The 20,000-nt window shown below is 44.2% G+C and overlaps 3 protein-coding genes across 3 annotated transcripts in view; 2 read left to right on the top strand and 1 right to left on the bottom strand.

The window, feature by feature from the left end:
- The window catches only part of LOC310812207 (inactive phospholipase C-like protein 2), a 21,140-nt gene extending 18,891 nt beyond the window's left edge, over positions 1 to 2,249 (bottom strand). Inside the window, exon 1 of the mRNA XM_083680634.1 lies at positions 1,464 to 2,249. Within this exon, the coding sequence (XP_083536760.1) occupies positions 1,464 to 1,706 (243 nt within the window). The 5' untranslated portion in view covers positions 1,707 to 2,249. The remainder of the gene's footprint in view (positions 1 to 1,463) is intronic.
- A 5,210-nt stretch (positions 2,250 to 7,459) lies between these two features.
- Positions 7,460 to 10,275, top strand: dazl (deleted in azoospermia-like; the record flags this gene model as incomplete). The annotated part of the gene is made up of 8 exons (XM_083681220.1): positions 7,460 to 7,615; positions 7,789 to 7,880; positions 7,980 to 8,031; positions 9,000 to 9,066; positions 9,159 to 9,298; positions 9,493 to 9,573; positions 9,738 to 9,788; positions 10,231 to 10,275. 8 exons carry the CDS (start codon positions 7,460 to 7,462, stop codon positions 10,273 to 10,275), a joined length of 684 nt encoding a protein of 227 aa, XP_083537346.1.
- Positions 10,276 to 18,570: 8,295 nt separating this feature from the next.
- The window catches only part of rftn1a (raftlin, lipid raft linker 1a), a gene marked incomplete at both ends in the record, with an annotated part of 13,016 nt that continues 11,586 nt past the window's right edge, over positions 18,571 to 20,000 (top strand). Inside the window, one exon of the mRNA XM_083681219.1 lies at positions 18,571 to 18,715. Within this exon, the coding sequence (XP_083537345.1) occupies positions 18,571 to 18,715 (145 nt within the window). The remainder of the gene's footprint in view (positions 18,716 to 20,000) is intronic.

Here is a 20,000-nt window from a genome sequence, read left to right as displayed (position 1 = left end):
GCAGGTACCTTTAGGTCTGCACTGTGCTGTTCAACACGCTTCACTGCCTTTTGAAGATGCCATATTGTATTGTAGCTATTACTACCACATCAAACGTAGCGATACGTTTCAGGCCAGCGTGTCGAGCACCACCCTCACAGGGAGCTCATTTAACGCCACTTACATCCCAGCATGGGTCCGTCCCACTTATTTTAGACGCCACAAAAACCTTCCTGAAGCGTGACATGGAGCGAGTATATTTCTATATATCTGGAGACAGTGGGAGAAATGGAGAGGGGGAATGAGAGAAAGAGAAGGAGAGATATGGAGAGGAGAGAATGTGCGGCGTCATCTCCAACTGCTTGTGACTCAAAGCAATATTGCAACATGGATTGTGAGGAAATTGGCCAACTTCCTGGCCTGCCAAGCTCTTTGAGCGAATAGATGATCAACAGAGTCCAACACTCATTCCTCTGCAGGGAGCAGCAGCAACCAAAAACAGGCAACAACAAGAGATCAATAAAAAAAACACTGATAAAAAAAACCCAGAAGGATTCTCGGGCCTATCCTTCTCATAAGGAACAGGCATTTGGGGCAACATTTGGGGCAAGCCTGCCATTCAAGAGCATGATTTTGGTCCCAAACCTAAAAGGGTTTTGCTTGAAGCACTTCAGAGCTAGAGGTTGGTCTAGTGGTTAGTGCTGGCTACTCCTGACTAGAGGCCATTCCCCTACAGGAGGGAGTTTGCACTCTATGTCTGCCACTTCCCCTGCTGTACCTCCATCTCATCTGTCTTCCCCTCTGTTTATATAGAAAAAAAAAGCAAATTCATCATTACATTCCATGCATTACACTGAGCCTGTCCTCCAGGTTTCTACCTCCATTAGCCTCCCCTGCTTGAGAGGGGATTTGGGTGAGTTTCATCTGATCCTATTTCATTTCAATGAGATGGAACTGACCCCTGGGACCTATTGTGCATCTCTATTTGAAATATGCTTCCTCTCTCCTATTCTTTCCTTCATCTGCACTCATCTCAAAAGAGACGGTGAAGTAATGTAGGTGAAGTAATATGGAAGCAGGGCTTCTGAAATTAAATGTTTGCATTCAATGCAGAACAAGAGAGGAGAGGAGAAGATGGAGTTATGGGAAAAGTGAGGCAGGGCTTCCCCTTTTGCCAAAAGGCCGCTTAGCAGATCAATAGTCATCATAGGCAGGGTGTGTGTGTGTGTGTGTGTGTGTGTGTGTGTGTGTGTGTGTGTGTGTGTGTGTGTGTTCTTGAGGAGTTTAAGATGTTTGAGTATGGAACAGTCAGAACTTGTATTGGTCAGCCTGGAGACCTGGGTGCACATTTTTGTTTAGCCCAGCTCTTGCACACCTGCTTCAACTAATCAAAGGCTTTGATAGGATCAGTTGTGCCAGTGCAGACCTACACAAAATATGCACACTTTGGGATCTCCAGTGCCATGGGATTAGGAAATAATTACCTTGATAATGCTGCTCCGTCGGGGTATATTGTGTGCATCACCTGCTACGACCGGGTTGTCAGTTACGAGCGATCCGGTGCCGTTGTCGGTGTGGTCCCTCTTTACAGTATCTGACATCCCGCAGATTCCGTTAGAGACAGATTCCTCACGGTGCGTCTCTAAGCTCACCCCGTTGCCCGGCGCGGGTTTCATCCCCGCAATTGGTAGACTCACCCCGCCGTTCTCCTCTCCAAATTGAGCCATGAATCGGACTTTGATTTGATGTGTTTCTAGATTGTGGTTCGCTACGTGAAAGAACGGACTAACATCCTATCCACGACGCTTTTCTAGGACACACGCGACTCTGACTCGAGAAAAGACTGTACTGTAGTCTGTATGACCTCGCAAAGTGTTCCTAAAAATATGTTGGAATCATGATGACTCTTCATGGTTCCATTGACACTGCTTTCCGCGGCGCGATGGATAAAGCCACAGCTGAGAAACTTTGCCTAGTGCGTTGATGTCGCTTAAAAAAGAGTAAGTGAAAAAGATAAGCAGCAAACCGGATGGCACACCTCGAATGCGTAGTGACTATTTACTTAGTTCCTGCTAAACAACAGGCTCCGGGCTTGACAGCTGCAGGCTGTGCGGTGAGCGATGTTGGTACACCTATCATGCTTGGCTGCCTTGGTGGGTAGGCGAGATCGAACCCTGCATCCTGCAACTCGACCACTATAATTAACGCTACCAACATGCCAGGATATAGACATCAAATCACATGCAACTGAAGACGTTGATGTAGGCTAGACGTCACCTGTTGCGCACTTTGGTCTCTCTTCTTCAGAGCAGTCAGCACGTAGGCGCATGCAGGTTATATCAGATAGGCACGCATGTTTCATTCCTCTGTACATACTGTTCTGTCTCTGCCGAAGAGACAGGCATAGTAGGCTTGTTTGGCAGACGTAATAACTCGCTGTCAATCAAATAACTCATGTGTGCAATGCCGCCATAGATGACCAATGGCAACACCGCCCCATTCTGCACAATGCTTGTCAAATGCATTGGCACAGAATGAGCTGCGTTTCCCATAGATGCACGCCCCTTTTCAAATACACTCCTGACTGTACCAATGGGCTGTATTGCACTGAATTGTACAGCCAGCGGCAGCCCATGATTACTGAAGTGATACTGAAAATGTTGTAACAGCAATCTTTCTATATGGAAACCTAATAGACATTCAGTGCTTCCTTACTAAATGATGAGGCAAATGCATGATAGACATACATATGAAGAGAAAGGTATGCATGTTGCGTTTATCAAGATCTACGCATTTACTGAAGGTTCCCAGGGCCTTTTTGCTGTTCTTAAATGCCAAATAAAATGAATATCTGTTTGTTTACAGAAATCGAATTCCTTCATAACAAAGTAAAATCAATCTATTCCTGTGGCAATTTGTTACACTCTGCAGGGCATGCAAGGAACCAAGGGAGAGAATAGACTGTCACCACCTTGCCTTGGGACTTGCTAGAACTGTATTGGATCAATGATTGTTTATCTATGTTGTTGTCCATCCCCTTTATTGCATTTACAGACTGTAAGTTATTGGAAGATATTGTCTGTATATATATATGAATAACAAAATAGATTAAGCCACATGTGTGCATATATAGTACACTGTTATATTTCTGTATGTATTATCTTGCCTCATTGCTGTACATGTTGGTGAATGTAGAGCTCCCCACCATGCTGAAAACAAATTCTACCAACCTTGGTTGTGTGGCAACACAATGACTTGTAAGCTATTTCCTATATGCCCTTCTTCACAAACTGTGCAGTGCTCTGCACTATTGAGACTTGTCTTAAAAAAACTGGAACCCAAAATGCAAACAATATGTTTTCCTTTCAGTCGTCCTTCATTGTTTATTGAAGTGCCCTGCGTAAGTAATGGGACAGTGAAGCATTTTCTCTTCTTTTGGCTCGACACTCCAAAAGTTTAGATTTGAAATCAAACAATTACTACAACCGACTGTGCCACAGATCAGGAACACGGTTACAGTTTGCTAAAAAAAAAAAGTACATAAAAAGCCTGCTGAGGTCTGGAAAAAGGTCTTGTGGACAGATAAGATTAATATTATTATGTATCAAAGTGATTGCAAGAAGAACCTTTGGAGAAAAAAGGATCTGCCCAAGATTTACAGCATACTACCTCATCTGTGAAACATGGGGTGTTGGGTTTGGACATGTATAGCTGCCACTAAAACTGGCTCACTTTTCTTTGTTGATGATTGTAACTGCTGACGCATCTGAAGTGTTTAGAAACATCTTGTCTACTCAAGTGCAAGCAAATGCCTCATTTCAAATTCATCACACAAAATGTCATATTCCTCAATCAAATCAATAATCAATGCACAGAATTGTTTGATATCCCTGTGCGATTTCACAAATTTTCTCTGATTTGGCAACTCTGCTTCAAGATTGATGGGCTAATGATAACAATCCTGGTGATGTTTCTAGGGGAAGGAGATATCTCGGGAACTATCAGAATGGCTGATTTGACCTTTCGAGGTCAACCATCTATCATGGTAAGCTAATAACAGTGGGAGGAGAAACAAGGGCTGCGTTTCATTCCAGAAAGTTGTTCCCTCCAATCTGCCATGTTCACTCCCCTTCACAGATCTGATAGGACTGGGTAGGTATAAGCAAATGTGGTGGAGCTGAGCCTTACAATCCCAGGCTTATCAGATTTGTGAAGGGGAGTGAACAAGGGCAGATTGGAGGGAACAGGGGGGGGGGGGGGGTAATAGGGGGGAATTGTGCAGGTAGGACTGTGAAGGGTTAGTGGTTTGAAGCTTGTTACTTAGTAAGGTAACCTAATACATGGAACCTAGAACTTTGGGGGTAGTAATAAACTGGGGTTAATAATAAAACATATTCACTATTTGATATTAACAGTAAATAACAGTAGATCACTATTCATTGATCTTGCAATCTTGGCTGCATGAACGGGAAGTTGGATGGGTAGACAAAGTTTCTGTGATGTGAACTCAAAATGACTACATAATCAAAAATCATTTACATATGTGTTTCTGGCTGGCAATATACCGAGACTCTCTCATTCATACTCTCTCTCTCTCTCTCTCTCACACACACACGCACACGCACACACACACACACACACACACACACACACACACACACACACACACACACACACACACACACACAAAACCAACAACACCATGTTCATCAGTGGTTAAACAGTGACTTCTAGTGGCCATCGACTTGTGAAGCTGCGAAATTCAATATTACAGTATATATTATGACAGCTGTGAACGCTAAACACTGAACACTGAAACTGTGGGTCTAAATGTTTATGCTTTTTATTAGGAACATTTTGAAGAAGAATAAGAACATCATCTCTTAAGCAATTTAATGAAATCCATGTAAGGGGAACAGCATCCATGTGTCTCCTCCTCCTCCTCTTCCTCCTCCTCCTCCTCCTGTAAAAGGAACAGAGACTATAGAAGAAGGGAAGAGAGATTATAAAAGAGAGACATGATACACAGTATCTTAACATCAGTGACTTGATGAGTAGAGTGACTATTTCACCTTCTTACACTCCTCCACCACCTTGGTCTTCTTATCTGAAGTTGCACAGACTGCAGAAACTTCTCAGCCTCCTCCAGAGGGAGGTCTTCTCTTTGGTGTTACTAGCCATGTCTTCCACCACAGCCATTTCCATGGCAGTCTTCTCTGGGACAACTTGCCCAATGAGGGAGAACACATGAGTCTCCTCCTCTTTCTGGATACTGGGCAGGGTCTGCTCCGAGCAGCCTGACCCCACTGACAGGGAACATCTGGCCCTGTTCTTGGATACCTTCCTCACCATAAGGCTGGTGGGGTACATCTCCAACACAGGCATTCTTTCCTGGCGGATCAGCTCCTCACATCGAGGGTAGACGGCGAAGGGCCAGGATATGTCCACAGAGAAGGACTGGCTTGAGATCTCAGGGTCCTCAGCCTCCTTATCATGGGTATCCCAGGCCACTCTGGGCAGAGGTGGCGCGTTCAGGGAGGTTACAGATGCCAGTAATTGGTCAACAGAAGGCCTTGGTCTGTTCAAGGTAGTTGAGGAGGCCAGGACTTGGCTCACCGAGAGCCCAGTGAGGTCACTCACCTCCTGGACAAGTTGAGACATTTCCTCAGAGAGAGTGTCTACAGTAAGACACTGAAGTGAAGCATGTGGGCTTTCATCCATTGCAAAGAAAAATCACTAAATAAGACACCAATAAGCTAATAGTATGCAACTAGTATCAATAGTGTACACTGTAGGACAAACACTGTAATGTTTAAATTGACCGCAACTGACGACTAAATCTTGATCCTGACCACTTGACGTCATAATGACGTAAAGTGATTGTATCATAATCAAAGAACACCATGACAACGAAGCTGTCTGGGGACAAACATAGAAAGTTTGTACTATTGGAAGCTCTCTAGGACACTAATCAATAAAGCTATTCTACCTATTTTCTGAGCGTGATAACATATTTCTTATTTGACATTCCATACATCCATACATTGTACTGGTACAAGTACCGTATGTTTTGATGATAGCTGGTAATTTGTGTCTTACAACAGAATGATCCAAATTTGGGACAGGGCGTGGTAGAGCCTCACATTTTTTCAAACATTTACATTATTTGTTAAATAGACACACCTATAACAACAATAATGATGATAATAATCCTAATCATAATAATCATAATAATCATAATCATAATATTCATAAATATTCGTCATCAATAAAGTTACATCGAAATAAAAAACACCCCTTATTTCCTCTTGGAGTATCCCAATTAGGGTGAAGCAAGTGCATTGGGCGTGGCGCTTAATTTGACGTTTTCGGTTCAACCTGTTCTTCACTTGGTTGGTAGGATAGTTGTTAACGAACGGTTTCATTTCAAGCGGGGGAAGAGAATTGCGCGGTAGTGTGTATAATAATTTATTCAGTTTTAACGGTTTTAGAAATGGTGAGTATTCTGCCACTTACAGTATCTGAGTATGCCATGATTAAAAGTGGTTTAAACGAATTAACAAGTCGTCTAATTTTGCTAACAGCTTCCTAAATGAGCTTGTTTTGCAAACAACAAGCTTTTTTTTCGCTGCCAATCTTCTGGTAAGGAATTTTGTCAGTTGAAATGCTTTGAGAAATGGAGATGTTAGTTCAAGTTAACTAGTTGGCGATATGATCAGGCCCTTTCTTTGCTTTGCTGATCGTTGAAATTTGCCCGCTAAACGACCACGTTTCTAGCAAATGTTGCTAGCTAAGTTAGTCAGCAGCACAGTGTGAGCAAACCTCTAGCTAGCTATACTAGTAGTGACCTCGTGCGTTAGGTCAATGATGTCCTGCTACAATGCCAGGCATAGAATGCCAAGATCGCCAACAGCTTTTTTGGTATCATAACAATAATAGCCAATATCATTGACTTGTAACGTTATCTTCACCCTGTTCTTGGATGATAATACCAGCGTTAACTCTAGCAATCAGGATATTGTCAGCAGTGTTTGTCTTGCTTGAGTAAAACTGTCCTCCAGAGGGAGTATGCTGCAAGGAAGTAATGCTTAGGCTTTTTTGTGCTGGTAAATCTGGCTATTTTTGTACGAACGTATTGCCAAAATTGCAACTTAATAGAGAACTAGTTCATTGGAAGCGACGGCACTTGTAACACACAGTTTGCTCAAATAAGTTTTGGATGACCCCTTTGTATTAACCGGTTACATAGTACATAGCATACACAAGTGGAATAAGGAACAGTCTGCTCAATGCCATTTCTCTGCAATTACAAATAAATTACTCTAGACTGCTAGAGTAACTACTCAGGTGTAGGGGCAATTTAATATAAAGTGTGACCAATATTTCTACCATTCATAGTTACCTAACTTTTAGTGCAGAGAGAATGCACATGGTGCAGTCAGGTAAATCTGGTGCAAGGGCAAGGCCAGCTGACCATAGAATGTTTTCTGCACTTTATATTTTCAAGGATATTCAGAAACAAAAGAATGGATATCAGACATCACCGTCACCGTCGTTGAAGCTGGCAAACGGTTACATTTTACCTGAGGGTAAAATGACACCTAACACGCTTTTTGTTGGGGGAATTGACATGAAGGTCAGTGGGTCATCATAAGAGGAATCTTCTATGACTTAGCTACTGTATTATATTTTATCTTGCTACAATAGCCTATATTTTACTTGTGTGCTGTCATGGAGAGTTTCAGTCTCATTTCTAGTCCCAAAAACAAATTTTGTTCAGAAACTGTATTTTGCTCATCTAAACTTTAGGTGGATGAAAACGAAATCCGGGACTTCTTTGCCAGATTTGGTGTGGTGAAGGAAGTGAAAATCATCACTTACCGTGGGGGTATCTGTAAAGGGTGAGTGCCAGCCAACTCTTATTGGCATGCTTTTGTCAAGATCACTGGAATCAACAGACCTGTCTTCATGCTGGAATGTTTATCTATCTTTTTGTGAAGGTATGGATTTGTTTACTTCAGTGGAGACGTCGACATCCAGACAATCGTTGAAGTAAGTTGATATGGCTTCTATTAATAGATCTTTGAAATTACCTAAAGTTTGTCACCTAAGTCTGAGCGTGTTGGATTCAAACCTTTAGCCCCTCTAGCCTCTTCTCACAGCCACTGTATATGCAACACAACTCCTGTTATACTTATACTGGCATTCTGTGAGTGAGACCCAAAACATTATTCGAAGCACTGGACGAAATTCTGTTGAGCCTGAGGAAGCTCCTCCCTCACCCCCAAAGTTAAACCCCTCCTACTCCACAGTATTCTTTTTTAATTTTCCTCATAGTTGTTTATGGAAGCTATCTAGTTAGAAGTTAGCAATGGAGATGGGGTGAGATGGCGTATCTGGGTACCTTGTTGAAAATCCCAGAACTTGGCCCATTGCGCTACTTCCATAGCAACTCGTTCGTTTTTTGAGTTGCTCCGATACTGAGCATCGGTGTCTGCCGTTACTGGCCTGAAGGTAAATGAAAATTAATCTGATTTGAGACAAATTTGAAGGTAGCTGCTACATTGTAAGTGTTCGACCTTCACGCACTGAAAAGATGCGATTCTTGCTACCAGATACAGTGTACAGGCACTTCTATACGAGTAACAGAGTAGCTTGTTAGCATCAGGGGGCAAAATACATTAAGAGGCTGTATTTTCATACAGGACCAGTGTGTTTATTTCAGAAATATGTGGCCTTCATCAATGTATTGCCGTCTCGCCCTATTTCCGACAGTTTCCTTGAGTCAGTAACCCTGGAGGTATGCCGGCTTGAAGTTTTTCATTTCAAAACGTGCTCGCTGGTAATGCGTCAGTTATTTCATTTGAACATCAACAGCCCACCCACTTCTGACTGCTCAGTAGCCATTTAACAAGCTGTGACAGACTCTGGCGTGTGGAGCGCCCTCAGTCTGTCTAAAGAGACTAGCCTCATTTCGATGCCAAGGTTAACCAGGTTTTCTGTGTCCATCTGTTTTGTAGCAACAGATCAGTTTTAAAGGGAGGAAACTCAAGCTGGGTCCAGCCATCATGAAGGAACGGAGCTCACGTGAGTATTCATTAAGTTAGTTGTGGCTACTTGAGATGTTTGTTTGGGGGCTCACAAAGACACTTGATTGGTAACCTGTGTGCCTCATCCAGGTTCCATGCAGTCTCACCTGATTGGTCCACCCCCATGGATGAGCCCCTCCCAATACATCTATTGCACCTGCTGTTCCCCTATGGGAGGGGGTGTGGCTCAGCCCTCACCTGTACTCAATGGGGGAAACCCCTACATCCAGGTAACCCCCCATTAATTGCCGGGGGGGGGGGGGGGTTGTTTTTAAATTAATTTTAAATTTTATGTTATTTTTTTTGCCCTGCTTGAGACCTTATAAATGCATGCAGTGCTCAAACTGCCTGCTCCAGTTTAATGCAAAGTCCAAATGACTTTGAATTGGTTTAATACACAATGATTTGTTTTTCTTCTCCTCAGCCTTACTCATACCCCAGCCTTCCAGGAGTCATGATCCCACAGATGCCCATAAGCTACTCACAGACCGCCTATGCATACCAGGTACATACTCTAGTCTCTCTTGCATCCCTTCACAGGCTTTAGATGTATTCTCAGGTATAGAAGGGGGAAAAAACCCCACCAATCCCTCCAGCCATGCTCCCCATGGTGAGCATGCAGTGCTAAGCAGTTTCCTGACCTTTGACCTCCTTCCCTGTCTACCGTAGTACGCCTCGCCTCACTGGACCGGGGAACAGAGGACACGGCTTGTCAATCAGGTGGGACTGACGTCACTTCCTCAGAATTGCTGTATTTGGAACGTTTTGGCGTTCCCAATTCAGTTCACATAATATGAAAAGCTTTGCCTTCTTAAGTTCATGTTTGTAACAGTTTTCTGTAAACAGCCACTAGATGACAATGTTGGGTCAAGAAAATATTGCGTGCTGAAGAGTGCCTGTATAGGGATTGATTGTTTGTTTAGTTTGTTTGTTGACCGTAGTAAAAAATATCACCTCTTCTACAAGCAAGGCTGGCAGGGACAAGACCAAAGACAATGATGCATAACAGATGGTTTTGCTGGTGTTATTGACTCATGATTGTGTCAGTTTAAATGTATGAAAAAGTGATGTGTGTGAGTGTTTCTGCAGCCGGTCATGTGTGTTAAGGTTTACTGTGGTTGTTTCAGCCGGCTCATTTTGTGATGTGATGCCCCGTTTCCAGAACTTTGTGGACTGTGGAGTCCAGACTCTGCTGACTCTGCTGTAGTCCACAGCCCACTGACCTCTCCAGTTTCACCAGGCAAGCACACTTCACCTTTACCCACACTGTCTCATCTCCACTGGAATCTCTTCACTCTCCTGTCCTCTGCTCTCTCTGTCCCCTCCCTCCCGTCTCCTTCACTTTTTCTCTGTCCTGGCTCCTCCCAGGAGAGAACCATATGGTTTAGAACTGGTCAGGACTTGTTGACTTGGTTACACCATATTCCATAAAAAAAAAACATTTACATTAAGATCCTCCTCACTACACTGCTCATCCACGGTCACCCATGTTATCAGTTGTAGAATGTGTTGCATGTGATTCTCCAACACCTCATCTTAGCAGCCCCACCTTTCCGCTAGGCCCAATGAAGAAGTACCCAAGGCTAGCGTTTAGCGTTGCCTGGTCTCTTATTGACTCTGGGCGCTTGTCTTTTCTGTCCTCAACAGGAGTCGCTCACGTGAGTCTCCATGGAGACATCCATGTGGCATCCTGACGTTGGGAGAGGGAGAAGCAACGCTGCCTTTTGAAGAAACATTCCCAGGATGCTGTCTTTCTCTCCTCCCATCCCTTTGCTCCGAGACCATTTTAACACGCCTACTGCTGCGGCTGAACACTTTCACCTGCACTTGACGGCCGTGGTCTCTTTGACCCTTGCTCGGTGATGGTTAGCATTGACCGCTGTCCTGGCAGTGAACCGCTTTTAAACCACCCTCAACCACAACTAATGTCACAGCGGAAGAGAAGACAACCTGTAGCTTCAGTTTTTTTTTTTTTCACCTTATTTGTGATTTTTGTTTTTTTGTTCGTTTTTGATTGTCCCAAACCAAAAAAAAGAGAAGAGACTTTTAAGCTCGCTTGTGCATATTTATATTTTATTTTATTATTTGTTATTTTAATGTTGGTTTGTTTGGGTTTAGGCCTTTGCCAGGCTCTCTGTACATAGACTGTATTACAGCAAATGTTGAATAACATAAATAGATGTATTCATTCCCTTGCTCTCCTGGTTAAGAAACTGGTGTATCTAGTAAGGGCAGACTTGGGCACAATATGATCACATTATTTTGGGGCACTCTTGCTGAATTAATTAGGTGTCCACAGGGCAGGTAACTGTCTGAATAAGCTATTTGTCACCTTTTTTTAATTTTCTGAATTTCACTGAATTCCAGCCCAAGTCAAGTGCCTGCTTTTTTGTTTAGGGATTGATTGATTGGAGAGATTGTATAGTGTATTTAGAATTTGTGCACTAATAATCCATCTCAGTGCTGTTCCAAATGTATGAATCCTTTTACTGTAAGAATCCGGTTCTAGCTCTTGCAGTACGCTCAAGGAAAATCATTGCATCAATTTCCCTGAAGGTGTTGATAAACTTTTTTATGCAGCCCAACCAACAGGGTCGGATTTAATTCGCTCTGAAATTAAGGACATAACCAAAGCAATGCATGTTTCATCACAACAGTTTGTTCGACACAGTTTGAAGTTCACTTTAAAAGTTCACTTTATTGATTTGTTTCTTGTTGCACTATTTGTTCACTAAAATTGTTTTACAATTTGTCTTACTAATGTTTTAGAGGTGGTGTAATTTGTATTTAATTTCTGATGGTTATTCAAGTCAATGCACTAAATCCCATCTTTTTGTTCACGGTTAAAAAGCTTAAGCCCTCCAGGAGAATGGGTGCATTTAAAGGAGCAGAAGGACATGTGGTGTGACTCTAGTCAATTTACATCAGATTCTTAACTGGCTCTGGGGTTGATTTCTTGTATGTGACTGCCAAGCATTTGGCCAAGATTGATGCAGACAAGGAATTCTCTTGACAACTTCTTCTAAATGTGACCTAGATGCACATAGTTTTACTTGGTCATGGAGTTCAGGGTTATTTTACTTTCTATCGTATGTCATTTTTCTCTTGCGTGCTCCCAGTGGTAGGTGTTGATTCTGATTTGATACTGATTAAATCTGATCATATTAATCTGATTCTCAAAGTCTTGGCATATCACTTTTTTTTTGTTACACTGTTATTGTTGAAATGTTAATGTTGACAATGTGTGGTTTGGATTTCTTTTGTTTAAAAAAAATAATAAAATAGAATCAAGTTGCCACACTCCCGTATTTTATTCCCAGCCATTTGTTGACCTTTTTCAGAGGGTACCATACCATCCTGAATGTGGGTAACTAAACATTCCTTAAGTTCTGTTCAGTATAGCCATGATTTAAAAGCTCAAGCTAAACAAGTCTTGCAGCTGTTTTTATGCTGTGTTGATGTTGGATGCTTTCCACGATGATTTGGTCAACGCCCAGAGTATGGTCTAAAGATCCTTGCATTTGGTCATGCAGTGATGGTTTGGTCACACTTGTGCCAGTCTTCCACGGGGACGTCTGTCGGCGCTAGAGGTGGTTCGTTCTGGTCAGGTGAAGGTGTTTGCCATGGTAACAGACCGTTATCGGTTGGTCACAGAACATTTTGATTTTGTCACAGGCTGATGGTGTGACTGCTGCTCCTGGGGTGGTCGGGCCCCCCTCACAGACAGACGGCCCTGAATTATAAATAAGTCTGGATCGCTCCTTATGAAATATGAATTTACAGCTGCGACCCCCCTAACATACTAACAGGAACCCAGGCAACCTCACCACTTCAAACACATTAACTAGTGACCTCTAACACTAACTTTGCTACCACGCAAAGGCCTACACATTAAACAACAAATACCTAACACACACTGAACTGACGACATCAATAACCTCCACGGTTAACCTACATACTTTTGATAGGTGATGATTAATTAGGCCTAAAATATATCTTATCATAGCCATATAGCCTACAGGACCATAGACCTTTTCCGTCTCTGCCTGTGTCTATGACTAGATTTGACCTAACAAACTATTAAGTGGCTGGCTTTTTGTTCTCTAACTGCATCCCTGTGCCAAACTCCTTATCGATCTGTGTTTTATAGCTGGCCTCTCCACGCTTCCTTATAGTCAACCCTCTAGAACTGTAGTGGCTGCTCGGAAAACGTGGAAAGGGGGAGGATGAGGTCAGCCCGCGCGCCCTGATGCTTTCACAGAGACCGGGGGAGAGGGAGGGATCGGGGAAGGAGACGAAGGAGTGAGAGTTGTTATCACGCGCACCGGGCTGCTGGAGAAATACAGTATACGGTGCAGTCGTCAGAGGGAGGGTTCAGCATTCCCGTTCCCGGGGCAGGATGACCTTAAACGCAGTGTAGCGTGACTGCCACTGTGCCTTCTTGTTCAGGTTGATCTCACAGAGGGCAGGAGACTGAGGGGCTCACAGGGAAACACCTTAAAAACGACACTTTATTCAAGAAATTCTGGTGTGTTTGATCCAGTTGGAGACTACATGAGCTCTCCTGTCCCACTGCTTTCCTGTGCGTCCTGAGCCGACAGACTTCACAGCGCGGGTGATCTCGACCGACAACTAACGGTAGGAGTCCTATGCTACGTTTAGCAGTTTTCCTAAATGTTCTTGTGAAAAAAAGGATATATACGATATACAGAGTCCTTATGTTTGTTGCTAAAGATGAGTCGATAGTTGTTGGGGAAAGGGGGGGGGGGGGGGGGGGTTGAGGGGTGCTCATGGACACAGGCTACGGGTCAAGAGCACAGAAGTTTGGGTCAGAGCGGTACCCGACCAATGTTCTTCCATGGCAGCCTACTCTGTGTATTATTGTGAGGTCTGCCATAGATTGCGGTTATAGGCTAGGCTATTCTAACACCCCATATTCGTGACAGGGAGCAATGAATTGAGAAATATGTGCGAGACAATGACTTGGTGCGGAGTGGACATGTCATGGAGCCTATATTTTTCCGTTCACTAAACTGCCGTCGTTGTAAAAGGCATCACCAGCCCCGCTCCACGTGAGCGTGCAGGAAAAAGGGAGACGCACGGAGACACCGCTCTGCTGTTCCATCAACTCATGAAATTAGTTTTGGTTATTTATTTTAATCATGACGAATTATAGCTATTGTTGTTAGAATATATGCATTTGTTTTTAAAATCAGATTTGATACATTTGACAATTGAAAATACATAGCCTATAGCGTACAGCTGCTACACAATGCCTACCTTTTTTGAAAGTAGGCTACTCACAATGAAATGGGTTGGATGACAATGTGTTTAGGCAATTCATCAATGTCAAACTGTTTTGTTTTTTTCTTAGGCTATCCAAGCCTTATTATACACGCTTTTAGGTTACTTTTATTTCTTCGGGGATCACACCTCCCTTTAAGTGCCTTGACACCCTTCCGCGCATGTTTTTTCTCTCATCCTCTCTCTTTTCTTTCGTTCTCTGTCATTCCCCTCTATATTTAGCGCGAATCTTCTCATCCGCGTGCCCATCTCGCGCTCTCCCTGAGCGGCGGATGAATGGCGCTGCTCCGCACGCACGCGTCCCCCTGAAGAGCGCGAGAGGAGCGGAGCAGTGGCAGAGCGCAGACGGATTATCCTCGCGTGTAATCCGCGCTTGGTTGCGCTGTCATTTCAAAACGCTCCGTTACAAGAGCCTCTCTAATGAGATACCACCCCCCCAATTCTGTCTCTGTCTCTCTCTCTCTCTCTCTCTCTCTCTCTCTCTCTCTCTCTCAGTCTCCGTCTCCCTCTTCATATATCTTTTCTCAATTAATGAATTAATGGTAGTTGTGCTGTCTGTCTTGTCTGCTGGTCTTTTTAGCTATGTGTGTGTGTGTGTGTGTGTGTGTGTGTGAGAGAGAGAGAGAGAGAGAGAGAGAGAGAGAGAGAGAGAGAGAGAGAGAGAGAGAGAGCGAGAGAGAGACATAGAGGGAGAGAATGTATAGTAGCCTTGGTAGTTCCTAAAACCTCAACAAAGAAAACTCACAGTTAAGCCTTTTACCAACACCCCAGTTGGTTAAAGGGAGATTCAAGATCCGTATGGAGTAGAATCCTAACTGGTGGTGGTAGTCATGACGAAGACAAGGCCAAAGAGTAAACTAACTCCCAATCAAGGTTGCCTTGAGCAGACAACGACAATGGCATTGTGACCGCATCATCATCATCAGCATCATCCTCATCATCGTTATTATCATACAATCCCAGCTCCCTAAACCACACACACACACACACACACACACACACAAGCTGCCAAAGGGATTCTCTCTTCAAAACATTCCTTACCTTTTAGCCCAAGCCTAATGATCTCCCCCTGCAGTAAGAGACAACCAAAGGAGTGTTTAATGCAGGCCTCGGGGAGAGTATGGGTGGAGTTCATCTGTGCACTCTACTGTAATACCGGAAGGCCACTTTTACAGGCTTAGTGAAGAATGTGGTAACAGTTTATAGGAATAGCATTCTCATCAGGGGACTGCTGCTGCTGGTAGTGCACAATAAACCAGGAGCAGACGGCGCAGCTACTGTCAGAGAGAGAGAGAGGTTAACATATAGAGAGGAAGAGAAGGAAATGAGAGTGAATGAAGGCGGAGAGGAGAAAAGACGATGATTATAAAGGTTAATATAATAAGGATATGGAGAAAGAGAGAGGGTTATAGCAAAGAAGAGCCAGAGAGAGAGAGTGATTGAGAGAGATTGATCAACAGAAAGAAAAAGGGATGAATCAGAGGATGGAGAGAGGCAAAAAAAAGAAAGATGGGCAGTGAATATCAGACAGTACTGCTCTCTCAGGGAGCTAGTTCCCATGGCAATATTTTGTCTGTTGTTTCTGTGCGATGATGCTTGTTGGCTGGAGAGTGAAGGGGGAGGATGTCTGGTGCTCTTGGCCTCGTTATACCCCCCTCTCTCTCCTTTCTCTCATTCTCTCTCTCATGCTCGTTTTCCTTCAGCCGATACGTTCCCCTTATGGAAGAGCACTTAACATTGAAAAGATAATGGCTCTGAATTAACTGTCCTTAGTAAAGTTTAGAAAAGGAGAGTGAACTGTCTGGGATCAGACAATGACTTATAGGAATGTATTCATGTGTAACCTTTTGACAAGCATATTCCCAAGGCTTAAACACACACACACACACACACACACACACGTAGACACACATGCGCGCACACACGCACACTATAGTGAAGTGTATTCGTTGTAATCCCTGACTTCAAGCAGTCCGTCAACTCGTTAGCTGAGTTAATGTCCGTGCGCTAGGCCTAACGGGAGTTAGTGTCATTCTCCATGCTCTATAAACACATACAGATTTAGACCTTCCCTAGTACACACATGTACACACCCTTCTCACACACAACACACTCAGAGGTCTCATTGCACCTAACCGCACACAAACACACACACACCTCTCCATGTCTGCTTGTGCGACTCTAACCAACCATGGCTGACGGGGATATTAACCGTAACCACGGAGATAGTTTGAGGGCAGCAATGCTGTCACAACGGATTAGCCTGACGATGCTCTGTTCCCGCCCAGCTGATCAAGAGCTATCAGCTCTGCTCCTCCCTCACCCTCCTCTCCTCTCCTCTCCTCTGCTCTGCTCCTCTGTGACTGTCCTCTCCTCCTCTTATCCCTTCTGCTCCTCTCTGAACATCTTCTCCTCCCCTCTGCTCATCTCTGACCCTCCACTCCTCTCCTCTCCTCTGCTCCTCCCTCAACCTCCTCTCCTCTCCTCTCCGACGCTCCTCTCCGACGCTCCTCTCCTCTCCTCTGCTCCTCTCTGACCCTCTTCTTCTCCATTGCTCCTCTCCGACGCTCCTCTCCTCTCCGCTGCTCCTGTCTCACCCTCCTCTCAGCCCCTCTGCTCCTTTCCTCTGCTCCTCTCTGACCCTCTTTCCTCTCCCCTGCTCCTCTCTGATCTTCCTCTTCTCTTCTCCCCTCTCCTCTCCTCTCCTCTGCTCTTCTATTCTCTGACTCTCCTCTTCTCTCCATGGCTCCTCTCTGACCCTTCTCTCTGCTCCTCTCTACCCAGCTCCTCCTCTGCTCCTCTCCATCCAGCTCCTCCTCTGCTCCTCTCCATCCAGCTCCTCCTCTGGTCCTCTCCATCCAGCTCCTCCTCTGCTCCTCTCCATCCAGCTCCTCCTCTGCCCCACTCCACCCAGCTCCTCCTCTCCACCCAGCTCCTCCTCTGCTCCTCTCCACCCAGCTCCTCCTCTGCTCCTCTCCATCCAGCTCCTCCTCTGCTCCTCTCCACCCAGCTCCTCCTCTGCTCCTCTCCATCCAGCTCCTCCTCTCCTCCTCTCCACCCAGCTCCTCCTCTGCTCCTCTCCACCCAGCTCCTCCTCTGCTCCTCTCCACCCAGCTCCTCCTCTGCTCCTCTCCACCCAGCTCCTCCACTCAATTTGACCATTCACTTCCTCTCCTCTCTGCTATGCTCTTCTCCTCTTCTCTCCTCTAATGTAATGCTGTCACAGTTGACAGGGCAGGAAATCAGAGTCTCATTTCTGCTTTAATTCATTCTGATCAAACATGTCGCTCCCAATCACCCCTATTTGATTTGCGGGTGCCTGTATCCGAGCCGACCATGCGGGTAATTTCTTGACACATTCATGTTCCTGTATTGTTTATACCGTGTGTGTGTGTGTGTGTGTGTGTGTGTGTGTGTGTGTGTGTGTGTGTGTGTGTGTGTGTGTGTGTGTGTGGTGACACATTATCCCCCCATAGTTCTGGCTTACACTTCAGAGGTACGATTAAGTGCTTTAACACATTTTCTTTTCATTTTGTTGTGGTCAACGTTTTATATATTTTTATATTTATATATCCCAAAGGGGAAAACAATAATTTATTGTACAGAGGAAAAAAAACATTGTTGTCTTCGTAAAGCAAACAGACTTAATGCAAAATTATAATGTACCGGTATTTGGTATACAACAAAATAATAAAAAATGTACATTGATAAGTGCAGAATTGCTTTAAACTGATATGGGCATAGTCCAGGCAGTTTAATGTCCCTTAATGACACCCCTCAGTGTCCCCCCCTTTGTTTAAGGAGTTTAAAATAGCTATTGCTCTAGGCATGAAAGATTTTTTTGTAGCGGCTTTTCCCTGCCAACAGAAATTAAATCATCAAATCATTGGTTGTTTGGGTAAATCTGAATCCCATGGCACTCCATAGGCTTTCAAAGCAGAACGTAATTGCAGATAAAGAAAAATGAGAACCCCGGTAGATTGTACGAATGTTAAAGGTCAGCACGTAGTTCCTGATTATGAAATAAATCTCCTAGCACATTTTTATGTTTGACCACTGTGTTTATATTTAGAAACTGTAATACCATGTTTTTCCCTCTCACTCGCCATCTCTCTCTGATTCTCTCTTTTCCTCTCTCCCTTTTTTAATCTATCCATCCGCCCTCCCCACCCCCCATCCCCTCCCCTCTCTCAGGAGGATGGGCTGTAGGCTGCCTAAACTGCGGAGGACGGAGGAGAGGAGTCCAGGGAAGATCTATTCCACCCTCCGACGCCCGCAGGTGGAGACCAAAGTAGGCGTGGCCTACACCTACCACTTCCTGGACTTTTTGTTGGGGAAGGAAGGTACGGGTCCAGACAGGGCAGTAGGATGAAGTCGTCTCCAGTGCAGCATAGATCTAGGATCAGTTTAATGACTTCCATAGTCTTCCCCATTCCTCTGCAGAATGTAAAGCTTCCACAGGAAAACTCTGTTCTGAAAGTAAGATCAGCTCACCCTGTCCAAATTTACCCTGTCCCTTGGGTTACGTTTTAAGTTGAATGGTTAAGGTAAGGGTACATTGTCTTTTGCCAAAATTGCCGTATTGGTTACAGTATATGCCCTCCCCCTAACACTCTACCACACACACTCTCACAATGAGAGAGAGATGAGAGCATACTATAGCTGACGTTTAGCGCAGTGTTTTGGGAATGGAGTGTGTGTGTGTGTGTGTCTTTGTATGTGTGTGTGTTCTTCTCCACAGTTTGGGAACGTTTGAAGAGGATCGGCTGGAGGCTGCTTATTTCTAAATATACAAATTCTGCTATTGTGAAGACAAAGGGAGAGTGAGAGGGAAAGGAAAAAAGAGAGTTATACCAAAGCCCCTCAATCTCTGAGTATACTGTCGAAAGCAAAGATATTTCTTCACGGTTAAATCTCTATTTGTACATGTTAAACTGCACTCTCCTTCATCCTCTGTCTAGAAGCAGGTGCAGGAAGCTCAATTCAGTTAAATGTGTTACATTACTGTGTAACAAACAGCTATCAATACAGCAGCCACATGGCAGTATCCTGGTTGTCATTCTGTGCCGGCCGCAGCCAACTCTGTTGCCATTATTGTGTATGGCATGTGGAGTTGGCTAAAGCAGGAGCAGATCTGGCTACCAGACAAAGCAGGAGAAGCCATGATGATCCAACAGCCAAAAGCACTGAATTCAGCAACCTCTGAATCTGAAAATCGTATTATCAGATAGATTGAAGCCTGCTTAGAACAACACACACACACACACACACACACACACACACACACCAATATACACACATCTACATCCACACACTCAATATTGTATGTTAACACACATACCCAACTAAACTCAAACAATCAAAACCATACCTGTGTACACACACACACACTCACACGCATGCAGGCAGGCAGGCAGGCAGGCAGGCACGCACGCACACAAACACACATACACACATTATAGTTTTCAGTCTTCAGTATTGTTATCTTATCTCCTGACAGACAGGCAGGTCATTTATATGGTAAACTCACTGATGCCACCTGAGCTTCTTAAGACTGGAATGCAGTGCTCTGTAAGAGAGGATAAAGGAAGATACTCTGAATATCTGTGTGTTTTGTATATATATATA

Source organism: Argentina silus (assembly GCF_951799395.1).
Source record: "Argentina silus genome assembly, chromosome: 11".
NCBI classification, from domain to species: domain Eukaryota; kingdom Metazoa; phylum Chordata; class Actinopteri; order Argentiniformes; family Argentinidae; genus Argentina; species Argentina silus.
Note: the sequence above shows the minus strand (reverse complement) of the source record. Positions and strands in the feature narration are given on the sequence as shown.